The sequence below is a fragment of the Heteronotia binoei genome, chromosome 21 (genome assembly GCF_032191835.1).
Source record: "Heteronotia binoei isolate CCM8104 ecotype False Entrance Well chromosome 21, APGP_CSIRO_Hbin_v1, whole genome shotgun sequence".
NCBI classification, from domain to species: Eukaryota; Metazoa; Chordata; class Lepidosauria; order Squamata; family Gekkonidae; genus Heteronotia; species Heteronotia binoei.
In genome coordinates this window covers 97,744,613-97,756,760 of record NC_083243.1, presented here as the reverse complement: position 1 = coordinate 97,756,760, position 12,148 = coordinate 97,744,613, and the positions used below count along the sequence as shown (strand labels likewise).

At 46.9% G+C, this 12,148-nt stretch overlaps 1 protein-coding gene across 1 annotated transcript in view; it reads left to right on the top strand.

Annotated features, from left to right (window-relative positions):
• Positions 1–12,148, top strand: part of CRY2 (cryptochrome circadian regulator 2) — a 65,134-nt gene that overhangs the window by 22,165 nt on the left and 30,821 nt on the right. Inside the window, exons 5-6 of the mRNA XM_060261803.1 lie at positions 6,528–6,616; positions 8,652–8,792. Of these exons, the coding sequence (XP_060117786.1) occupies positions 6,528–6,616; positions 8,652–8,792 (230 nt within the window). The remainder of the gene's footprint in view (positions 1–6,527; positions 6,617–8,651; positions 8,793–12,148) is intronic.

Below are 12,148 nucleotides of genomic sequence, written 5' to 3'. Positions count from 1 at the left end.
CAGCTTACAATGCTGAGAGCCCAGGGCTACCAAACCAGGTGGCCCCCTAGTTCCCTCTCCCCAACAACAAATCCTGCTGTGGGCCCCACAGAACATGAAATCCTGGCTATGGCCCTGAGTGGCTTACCTTATTTCTCCAGGGTTGGGGACAGAGGGCGGCATTAGGAAAGAGGGTGTCATCCAGACACCCTTTGATGTGTGGGGTCCCTCAGGGAGAAGTCCTTTCACCAATGTTGTTTAACATCTATATGTGCCCCCTTGCCTAATTGGTGTGGAGTTTGGGGCTGGGCTGTCACTAATATGTGAATGTCACCCGGCTGTATCTGGGCTTGGTTTTTTTAGAGTGTGTATGCGTGTACCTGGAAGTCATGGTGACTTCTGGTGACCCCTAGTGGGGCTAGGACGTTTCAGAGAGGTGGTTTGAAATTGCCTGCCTCTGTATCTCCCTTCCAAGTACTTGTCAGAGTCAGCCCTGCTTAGCTTCTGAGATCTGATGAGATTGGGCTTGCCTGGGCTATCCAGGTCCAGGCACCCAGATGCATCTGGTGATGGACAGCTGGCTTGACATAAGAACATAAGAGAAGCCATGTTGGATCAGGCCAATGGCCCATCCAGTCCAACACTCTGTGGCACACAGTGGCCAAAAAAATTATGTGCACACACACACACACACACTGTGGCTAATAGCCACTGATGGACCTCTGCTCCATATTTTTATATAACCCCCTTTTGAAGCTGTCTATGCTTGTAGCTGCCACCACCTCCTGTGGCAGTGAATTCCACATGTTAAATCACCCTTTGGTTGAAGAAGTACTTCCTTTTATCCATTTTAACCCGACTGCTCAGCAATTTCATCGAATGCCCACAAGTTCTTGTATTGTGAGAAAGGGAGAAAAGTACTTCTTTCTCTACGTTCTCCATCCCATGCATTATCTTGTAAACCTCTATCATGTCACCCCGCAGTCGACGTTTCTCCAAGCTAAAGAGCCCCAAGCATTTTAACCTTTCTTCATAGGGAAAGTGTTCCAACTCTTTAATCATTCTAGTTGCTCTTTTCTGGACTTTTTCCAATGCTATAATATCCTTTTTGAGGTGCGGTGACCAGAATTGCACACAGTATTCCAAAGGAGACCGCACCATTGATTTATACACCGCCACAGCCATTTTGGCTGAGTGGCTGAAAGCGATGGTTGGATGGTAGAAACAGAGTTGACTGATTCTGAATCCATCAAAGACAGAGATTCTGTGGCTGGGAATGGAGGACTCATGGCTGGGGTGTCAGCTCCCAGCTCTTGATGGAGTATCTCTAACACTGGTACCTACCGCCATTATTCATGATGGCCCAGATCACAAATGTTGCCTGACTGGTGTTTTTTCAACTGTGCCAGATCAAGCAGCTAGCACCCTTCCTGTCTTACTCTGACCTTGTCATAATAATCCATGGAACAGTCATCTTCAAGCTAGACTACTGTAACTTTCTCTACGTAGGGCTACCCTTGAGACTGACTTGGAAACTGCAATTGGTCCAGAATGCAATGTCATGAGTTCTCATGGGAACCGGACTAATAGCTCATATACAACCAGTGCTTTGCCATCTGTACTGGCTCCAGGTTGAATACTGGATCAGGTTCAAGTTCTTGGTATTAACCTTTAAGGCCCTAACCAGTCTGGAACCACCTCTCCTGGTATACCCCCAGAAGAGCACTACGCTCTCAGGAGAGAAAAACCTTCTGGCGATCCCTGGCCCAAAAGATATCCATTTGTCCTCAACCAGAGCAAAGGCCTCTTTGGCCCTGGTGGAACTCTTTGCCAAATCACATTTGTAGCATGCAGGGCTGAGGGCCAGTTCTGCAGGGCCTGTAAAACAGATGTTCCACCGGGTCTGTGGTTGTGGATGGCAACAGTTTCCATCATGCCTGACCCTCCCTCTCTCTCTTCTTTTTGGCCTCCCTCCAGGGGTAAGGTTAGAAATTAGTTTTAAGTACCATCCTATAATAGTTTAATGTTAATCATTTTAACTTTTTATGGCTTGATTTTTAAAAATTGAAATGTTGTAAACAGCCCTGAGTTCACATGTGGGGAGGGGGGTCTATAAATTGAATAAAGGAATAAATTAACACCGCAATTTTGGCCATTTTTGCAGCAATAATTGTTTAACTGCAGGTTAGTAATAAAAGGAAATTATACATGAAAAACTGTCCCAAAATGTTTTAAAAACCTATATCATTAGAAATGTGTGGAAAGCATTAATATTTAAAATCCTTTTTTCCTCTAATAGTTGCTTTCTCTTTTTTATAAATCAGGTTTATTTAGTGGAGGGAAACATACATTAAGAACCAGATCAAATACTTTAATTTTAAAAAGTATTTTGATTTTGTTTTAGCATCTTTTGCTTTTGGCTAATTTAGAAAAGTCATATTTTTCTGCATACTGAGGGAATCCACTGGAGAAGCAGATAAACCACCACCACCCCATCTGTTGGCAACCTGCTTGTTCTTCTGTCAGTATGGTGTAGTGGTTAGGAATGTTGGACTAGAGTCTGGAAGACCCAGGTTCAAATCCCCCTTCTGCCTTGGAAGATTGTTGGTTGATCTTGGGCCAGTTATTATCTTGCAGCCTAATCTGCATTATTGTTAGGAAGAGAAAAAAAAAGATATTGTGTTCCCTGCTTTGGGTTCCCATTGGGGAGGAAAGTTGGGTATAAATAGTTAAATAAAATAAATTATTGGCGGGGAGTCCATCCACTTTACAATTAAATTTAGTAGTGATAGCAAATAAAATAGTTCTTATATAAGGATTTGTGCATTTCAGGGCCATCATTTGTAAAGCCTTATTCTTGGGACTTCATGTTGCTGTAGAAATCCCTAGAAAATAGAACCAGACACTGTTTTGGTTAAAGACATAGCAAATGACAAGGACTATGAGCAGAGTGAAAGAAAATGTAAATATTTTAAATGCTTTGATGCAAGCATCTATCAGGACTTTGCCCATTAATTCTGTTCTACTGCCCCTGTAGCATGTTGAACAGAAAAGTGTGTGTCTAAGTTGGCTGTTTAAACTTTCCTCTCTCGGCTTGGCTTCGCGAACGAAGATTTAAGAAGGGTGCAATAGTCCACGTCTGCTGCAGGCTCGCTGGTGGCTGACAAGACCAATGCGGGACAGGCAGGTCCGGCCACAGTGGCTGCAGGGAAAAGTCTGATTTAGGGTTGGTGCTGTAGCAGTGCGATTCTTCCTCAATCTCCTTTTGCCCTCAAGACCAGCTATGTGTGCGTTCTCAAAAGAAGAGACAGCCTGGTGGACGGTGTGCCTCCATGCTTTGCGATCTGAGGCTAGGTCAGACCACTGGTGATGGTTGATGCGACAGGTGCCAAGGGATTTCTTCAAGGAGTCCTTGTACCTCTTCTTTGGTGCCCCTCTATTTCGATGGCCAGTGGAGAGTTCGCCATACAGGGCAATCTTGGGAAGGCGGTGGTTTTCCATCCTAGAAATATGCCCTGCCCAGCGCAGCTGCGTCTTCAACAGCAGTGCCTCGATGCTGGTAACCTCCGCCCGCTTGAGAACTTCAGTGTTGGTCACAAAGTCACTCCAGTGGATGTTGAGGATGGTGCGAAGGCAGCGCTGATGAAAGCGCTCAAGGAGTCGCAGGTGATGACGGTATAAAACCCACGATTCGGAGCCGTAGATGAGGGTTGTCATCACAACCGCTTTGTAAACATTGATCTTTGTGCCTTTTTTCAGATGCTTGTTGCTCCACACTCTTTTGTGCAGTCGGCCAAAGGCACGGTTTGCTTTTGCCAGCCTGTTGTCAATCTCCTTGTCGATCTTAGCATCTGAGGAGATGATGCACCCCAGGTAGCTGAACTGCTGGACTGTCTTCAGAACTGATTCACCCACAGTGATGCAGGGAGGGTGATAATCTTCCTGGGGTGCAGGCTGGTGGAGAACTTCTGTCTTCTTCAGACTAACTTCTAGGCCGAATAGCTTGGCAGCCTCTGCAAAGCAGGACGTCATATGCTGCAGAGCTGATACCGAGTGGGAGACGAGTGCAGCATCATCAGCAAACAGTAGCTCTCGGATGAGTTTTTCCATTGTCTTGGAGTGGGCCTTTAGTCGCCTCAGGTTGAACAGGCTGCCATCGGTGCGATAGCGGATGTAGACACCATCGTCATCATCTAGATCTACTGCGGCTCTTTGAAGCATCATGCTAAAGAAGATCGTAAAGAGAGTTGGCGCGAGAACGCAGCCTTGCTTTACACCTGTGCCTATTGGGAAGGTCTCCGAGAGGTCGTTGCAGTGTCTGACTTGGCCTCGCTGGTCTTCGTGTAGCTGGATGATCATGCTGAGGAACCTTGGGGGACATCCTAAACGTTCCAAGATTTGCCACAGGCCTTTCCTGCTAACGGTATCAAAAGCTTTGGTAAGGTCGACAAAAGTCACATACAGAGCCTTGTTCTGTTCCCTGCATTTCTCTTGGAGCTGCCTGAGAACAAATACCATGTCGGTGGTGCTCCTGTTAGCTCTGAAGCCGCACTGGCTCTCTGGGAGGAGTTCTTCTGCAATGGTAAGCACCAGTCTGTTCAGGAGTATTCTGGCAAGGATTTTGCCTGCGATGGAGAGCAGGGTTATCCCCCGGTAGTTGGAGCAGTCTGACTTTTCCCCTTTGTTCTTGTATAGGGTGATGATGATTGCATCGCGAAAGTTCTGTGGTAATTTGCCTTGTTCCCAGCAGGTGACAAGTACTTTGTGAAGTGCGCTATGTAGTACTGTGCCCCCATGCTTCCAGATCTCTGGTGGAATTCCATCAACTCCTGCTGCCTTGCCACTTTTCAGTTGCTTGATGGCTTTAACAGTCTCTTCTAGAGTGGGGATCTCATCCAACTCTGTTTTCACTGGTTGAAGTGGGGTGAGGTGAATTGCTGAATCTTGAACTACGCGGTTGGCACTGAAGAGAACCTGAAAATACTCCGACCACCGGTTCAATATGGATGCCTTGTCTGTGAGGAGCACTTGGCCGTCTGCACTACGCAAGGGACTCTGAGTCTGATATGATGGACCATATACTGCCTTCAGGGCTTCATAGAACCCTCTTAAATTACCAGTGTCTGCACACAGCTGGGTTCTCTCAGCAAGCTTGGTCCACCACTCGTTCTGAATGTCTCGAAGCTTGCACTGGAGGTTGCTACATACAGCGCGAAAGGTTGCTTTTTTCCCAGGACAGGAGGGCTGAGCAAGATGTGCTTGGTAGGCAGATCTCTTTTTCGCCAGTAAATCTTGGATCTCTTGATTGTTCTCATCAAACCAGTCCTTGTTCTTCCTTGTGGAGAACCCAAGGACTTCTTCAGAGATCTGCAGGACGGTAGTTTTTAGGTGTTCCCAGAGTGCTTCTGGCGAAGGGTCTGTGGGGCAACTGGGGTCCTCAATTCTTGAATGGAGTTTTGCCTGGAAGGCCGCTTTAACTTCGGCTGACTGGAGACTGCCAACCTGAAACTTCCTCCGAGGGATACCTCTTCTCCTGGGTGTGGGTTTAAAGTGAAGACGGAGATTGCAGCGTACAAGACGATGATCCGTATGACATTCTGCACTGGGCATTACTTGGGTGTGTAAGACATCTCGAAGGTCTCTCTGGCGCACCAGAATGTAGTCGATAAGGTGCCAGTGCTTGGACCGTGGGTGCATCCAGGTTGTCTTCAGACTGTTCTTCTGCTGGAAGATAGTGTTGGTGATGGTGAGCTGGTGCTCCATGCAGAATTCTAGCAGGAGGCGCCCGTTGTCATTGCAGTTGCCAGTGCCGTGTTTGCCAAGTACTCCTTTCCAGGCTTCCGAGTCTTTACCTACTCTGGCATTGAAGTCGCCAAGGATGATCACCTTGTCCTCTGTAGGGGTCTTCCGTACGAGGTTGTGTAGATCAGCATAGAACTTGTTCTTTTCTGCAGGATCTGCTTGAAGGGTTGGGGCATACACACTGAAGAGTGTTGCATGCTGCTTGTTTTGAAGTGGGAGGCGCATGGACATGATGCGATCTGAGTGACCTGTTGGCAGGTTTTTGAGTTTGGAGGCAATGGAGTTCCTGACCATGAAGCCAACGCCAGAAAGGCGGCTCTCAGCCTTTGACTTACCTGACCAGTAGAGGGTATAGCCAGCACCGTGTTCTTGAAGACTACCTTCCTCGAGGAAACGGACCTCACTGAGAGCTGCTATGTCGATATTCAACCTGAGAAGTACCTGCAGAGTCTGCAACTAAACTACTGTGGTCTTTCTGAATTTTCATCATAGGATTTGTTTTAAAGGTTCATAAGATAATTGTAGAATAATTAAGATCTTTTTGTTTCAGAAAATACTACTTTTCTATTTGCCTTGTACAAGTCCTTATTCAATAGCACCCTCTTCTGGTTACAGAAAGTCATCCAGAATTAAACAGGAGCATGATTAGTAAATATGTAGCAGTGCTGCATTAAATCTAGAGTTAAGCAGTCACCTAATGTTATAATTTTTTAAGGTTAACCACTGCTCCTGTCTTCACCCCTCAGGTTTCCCCACTGATGGTCTTGCCCCTGCTGTTTGGCAAGGAGGAGAGACTGAAGCCTTAACTCGTCTGGATAAGCATCTAGAAAGAAAGGTTAACCCCATATTGCACATTGTACCTTTGCCAACCACTTGCTTTCAAACTGTTATCTGTTGAACTACCTTGAATTTGTTGGGTGTAAACGTATCAGCACAGTAAAAAACATAGTAATCTCTCCACTGCTCTGACTACACAATCCAAAAATCATCATTATTTGTTCTATCTTTAAATGAGCCTTAAATCCAAAATTGTCTTTTATACTGCTATTCCTATGCAAGTATTGCTTGATGCACTGTAAAAATTATCTATCTGAAAACTGAATGCTAACTAACCAAGCAAGAGAAAAAGATTGCATCAGTTTTTAGTATGGTACCAGATTACATCAGGAGAGCAAGGGGTAGGGGGAAGGCAACGGTATAGTTAATAAAATTATTGAGGGAGAGTATTATCCTTTGGGGTTTTCTGAGCAGATTGGTATACAAGTAATATGTACTCATCCCTGACCTACTTCCTTTATCTTGTGTAGTAATAGCTGATTGGGCAAGGCTTTCTGTTATCAGAGTTGGATAACCAAGTTTCATGAACTAGTGAGAGATGGGATATTTGGGGGAAAAGGCTACATATAAATGTTTTAAATAAATCAGAAAAGTAGTATCAGATGTGGGGATTCAGGGGTTGGCCTTGGCAATGGCTTTCCTAGATGGTCGGGGACAAAGGGTGGCAATTGGGGGAGAGCTGTCCCAGAGGCACGTACTTAATTGTGGGGTGCCTCAGGGGGCGGTGCTCTCCCCGATGTTGTTCAACATCTATATGCACCCCCTTGCCCAGATTGCTTGGAAGTATGGGCTGGGTTGCCACCAGTACGCTGATGACACCCAGCTCTATCTGCTGATGGATGGCCGGCCTGGCTGTGTTCCAGAAAATCTGGATCTGGCATTGCAAGCTGTGGCAGGATGGCTTAGGCTGAGTTGCTTGAAGCTGAATCCAGTGAAGACAGAAATCCTTTGCCTGAGTCGCGGTGGCCTGGGCAGGGAAATCCCCTTACCAGCATTTGATGGTGCGCCACTGACAATGGCACACAAGGTCAGAAGCTTGGGGGTGCTATTGGAGCCTGCCTTGACAATGGAGGCCCAGATAGCAGCCACTGCTAAATCCGCATTTTTTAGGCGGGTGAGGCAGTTGGTCCCCTTCCTGGAGCACAGCGACCTGGCAATGGTGATCCATGCAATGGTCACCTCGAGGTTGGACTGCTGTAATGCCCTCTACTTGGGGCTGCCCCCGTGTCGAACCCGCAAACTACAGCTAGTTCAGAATGCAGCGGCCAGGCTGCTATTGGGGCTTCCCAGGTGGGAGCACTGGTTGCCAGTAGTATACCGGATTCGGTACAAGGTGCTGGTTATTATCTTTAAAGCCCTGTATGGCCTAGAACCTACCTACCTTAGGGACCATCTCTCCCCACATGTTCCTCAGAGAGTACTTCGATCTGGTTCTCAAAATCTATTAGTGATTCCTGGGCCAAGGGAGGCCAAATTAAAGACCACTAGGGAGAGGGCATTCTTGATTGCGGCACCCTACTGGTGGAACCAACTACCAGAGGAAGTAAGGGCCTTGCGGAACCTTACCCAGTTCCACAAGGCCTATAAGACTGCTCTCTTCCGGTTGGCTTTCAATTGACGTTGAACCTGTATCATAGGGAAACTGAGGAAATACCATCGCCACTAAAAACATATAAGATCAAAGAGATTAGCACCAAATTACTCTGTTTTAACTATTGAATGTGTAATTTATAATATGTATTGATTTTAACTGTTTGTTTTTATGTTTTTATATTTTTATATCGTGAGCCGCTCTGAGCTTGCTTTGGCAGGGAGGGCGGGATATAAATAAAATTTAAAAATAAATAATAAATAAATAAATATATCTCAATCCTGTTGAGCTATAAGATGGCTGAGGTACCTCTCTTCTTGCCACCATGCAGTTGCTGAATAGTGAAGTAGCAACAAGCAGCTCTTGTTGATAAACCTTTACAGAACTTCATTTTTCATATTCACTTTAAATCATTTCCTTTGTTTTTCTTGAATCCTGCAAGGCATGGGTTGCAAATTATGAAAGGCCAAGGATGAATGCCCACTCATTGCTGGCAAGCCCCACAGGACTCAGTCCCTATCTTCGTTTTGGCTGCTTATCCTGCCGCTTATTCTATTATCGTCTCCGGGAACTATACAAAAAGGTAAGAAACAAAAATGGAAGACATCTTCCAAACAGTGATTCAGACACACGTGGCCTCTGCTCTCAAAAAGCATTTAAAGGGAGAGGTGGATACCTGAATTCAAAGTGGTGAATTTACTGCTTGGGTTTCAAGCATGTCCCTGCCCCTCCAGGAACACTTCCCAAAGTCCCCCACTGGGGAGGAAGCAGGATCCTATTTGTATCCATCCCCTGAAGATCTTGAGAACTGACTTGGAAGGGGAGTCTATAGCCTTCTCTTTATTCCTCTTATCTCCCTCCCCTCCAGGTCTGCAAAACAAATGAGCTGACTGTGAGAGAGGGGAGGGAAATCATAGCTTCTGTCTCTGTTCCACTCCTCCACCCCACCTGTCAGTTTGTGCAGTCAAAGCTTTTGCCCGTGTCCAGCATATTGGTGATTGGCTGCAGCCCTAGAAACTAAGTTAGCCAGAAACTAAGAGAGCCAGTTTGGGGGAGTGGCTACGTGTGCGGACTTATCAGGGAGAACCAGGTTTGGTTCCCCACTACTCCACTTCCAGCTACTGTAAGAGCCCTCACAGCCCCATCTACCTCACAGGGTGTCTGTTGTGGAAGGAGAAGATATAGGAGATTGTAAGCCACACTGAGTCCCTGATTCAGAGAAAAGGGCAGGGTATAAATCTGCAGTCGTTTTCTAGTTGGCACAAATGCCTGTCAGGGCAGTCCTGCTCAATGAGAAGATCTACAAGCTGTTCTAGTTGGAATGATATCTTTGCTGCTTGGGAAAATTTTGTCAGAAAACTATCAGGGAAACTTCTGACCATTAATGAAACAGTTTTGTTTGAATTTGGAGCAACGGTAAACAAGATGTCAGTAAACAAGATGGCGACAAGGTAGGAGCCCAGGTGCTAGAGCTCCTGGAAAACTGGAAAAAATTGAATCTTCTATTTACCACACGCCTGCATTGCTGCTTCTAATAGCGGACCTAGTGATTTCTCACTGGGGTGAAGCGAAGAGCGAAAGTTTGATCGTCTGGAGGGTTCCTCAGAACGTCAGTTGAGTTGTGCTGCCACTGTTTCAGCGAGTTGGGCCTGGCGTGACGTGGAGGATTGTTGAGGCTGCGGTCTGGAGTGTGAGCAAGGCCGGGTGGGGCTGAGTGGTGAGCGGAGCCGGGTGGACTGGGTGCTAGGCACTGGTGGGGTCGGATGCCGTGAGTGGAGTGTTGGCGATGGTGATTGGCTGCAGCTGCAGTGCCTCTGGCTTGGGTGAGGAGGCTTTGAAACAGCTGCCCTGAGTGCTGTACAAGCGGAGTGGAGGGCTACGACAGCCCTCTTATACGACCCCACAAACGGAGCTTTGGAGCCTTTGCTGCATGGCAGGGAGGCGCGAGGGGGGGTCTCCCTCGGGTTTGCCAGGCTGCGCGGGGGGATCACCAAGCTCGGGTCTCCGCTTGTTCAATATTCTATGTACATCCTATACGCCCTATACCTCCCATTCCACGCTGAACCTAATACTGCACTTTAGCAATACACTTTATCCCGCAATTACATCTGAGAGACTGGGAACCCTGCTCTTGAGGAGAACTTTGCACTTTACCCCACGATTACACCGAAGAAACTTGCACAAACCGTAACTTGAGGAGATCTTTGCACTTTCCCCATGATTACATCTGAGAAACTGGAGGCCCTGCTCTGCACAAACCGTAACTAGAGAGAACTTTGCACAACATTTGTTTTATAGAAGCACAACAGCACTTTATTTGTTACAACAACTACCTCCAATCACTTACGAACGACCAACTTTAAAATTGAATTGTTACACTGCTAATTAGATGGATTGTTTTTAGTTAACTAACTTATAGAGATTTATTTGGCTTGATTGGCTTTAGATATATATATATATATACACATATATATTTGTCAAATTAATTAAGGGTGTTTTATTGTTAGGGTTGGGTCTTTTATAATTAATAATGCCATCAGAATTAAATAAAATATTTTAGCTAATCAATTTATAAGGGAGATTGCGGGTTGGGTTTAAATTGGGTTGGTTAACTTTAGAGTGGGCAGGTTGATAGGTTAATTGAAATTTGACTGGCAAGGTGGAGTAGATTGGGGAGTTAATAAATTGTAGGGTGTGAGCTGGGCTTTCTGCATTAGTTCCAGCTGAAGTAGAGACCAGTAGGAGATGACTGGCCTGGAGATTCCAGTGCTCCTGGGGAGGGGAAGGTATGACGGTGGGAACAGACAACGATACAAGGGAAGGAAACAGAGACCAGGTAGTGCTCTATCACCTTCCAGTCTATGTCCCATCCTGAGGGTGACAGGTAGTGGGGCCAGGTTGAATGATTCGCCTCCGTCATTGGTGTTATGCAATGCCAGGTCCATAAATAATAAGATCTCTATCCTCCGAGAGTTTTTGCTCGAGCAGGACGTGGACCTGGCTTGCGTGACTGAGACCCGGGTGCGAGAGGGAGATACAGTGGCCCTCTCCCAAACAGTTCCCCCGGGTTACTCAGTCTTTCACCAATCACGGACTAGCGAGCGGGGGGGAGGGGTGGCCCTATTCATATGAGAGGCTTACTCCTTTAGGGCTCTCCTGGCCCCAGAGATTAATGGTATTGAATGTGCCGGTCTGGCGTGGGATGTTGGGGAGGGGTTGGCAATTTGGCTGGTGTACTGTCCACCTAACGCACCAGCTGGCGCCTTGCCATCCCTGATCGAGGCTGCAACAGTCTGGGCATTGGAGTACCCAAAGCTTGTGATCCTGGGTGACTTCAATGTCCATGCTGATGACGCGGCCTCTAGTCAGGCGATGGACTTAGTGTCAACCATGGCGACACTGGGGCTCTCCCAATTTGTTACATCGCCCACTCACCAGGCAGGGCACATGTTAGACTTGATCTCTGCGGCTGGGGTTATGGTGGACAATATAACCGCAGAGGTGGTGCCATGGTCGGACCACTTTGCCCTCAAGGCTCGTATGGATGCTCCATTCCAAACCCGTTTGGGCAGTGAGTTTATTTTGGCTCGCCCACAAAGCCTGATGGACTCAGAGCGGTTCCAAATGGCTCTGCGGGATCCCTGGCGATTCTCTCAATGATCTGGTTGACTCCTGGCATGGCCAGCTCTCCAGAGCCATTGATGAGATCGCACCTCGACGCTCTCTGCACCCCCACGTTAAGCTGGCTCCGTGGTGTACCCCGGAGCTGCAACAGCTGAAACGGGGACTCAGACGGTTAGAGAGGCAATGACAGCGTACTCAGGACAAAGCAACAAGAACATCTTATAGAGAGTTTATGAGGTCCTGTGAGATGGCAGTCAAAGCCACAAAGAAGACTTATTTTGCGGCTAAGATTGCATCTGCAAATTCGCGCCCGGC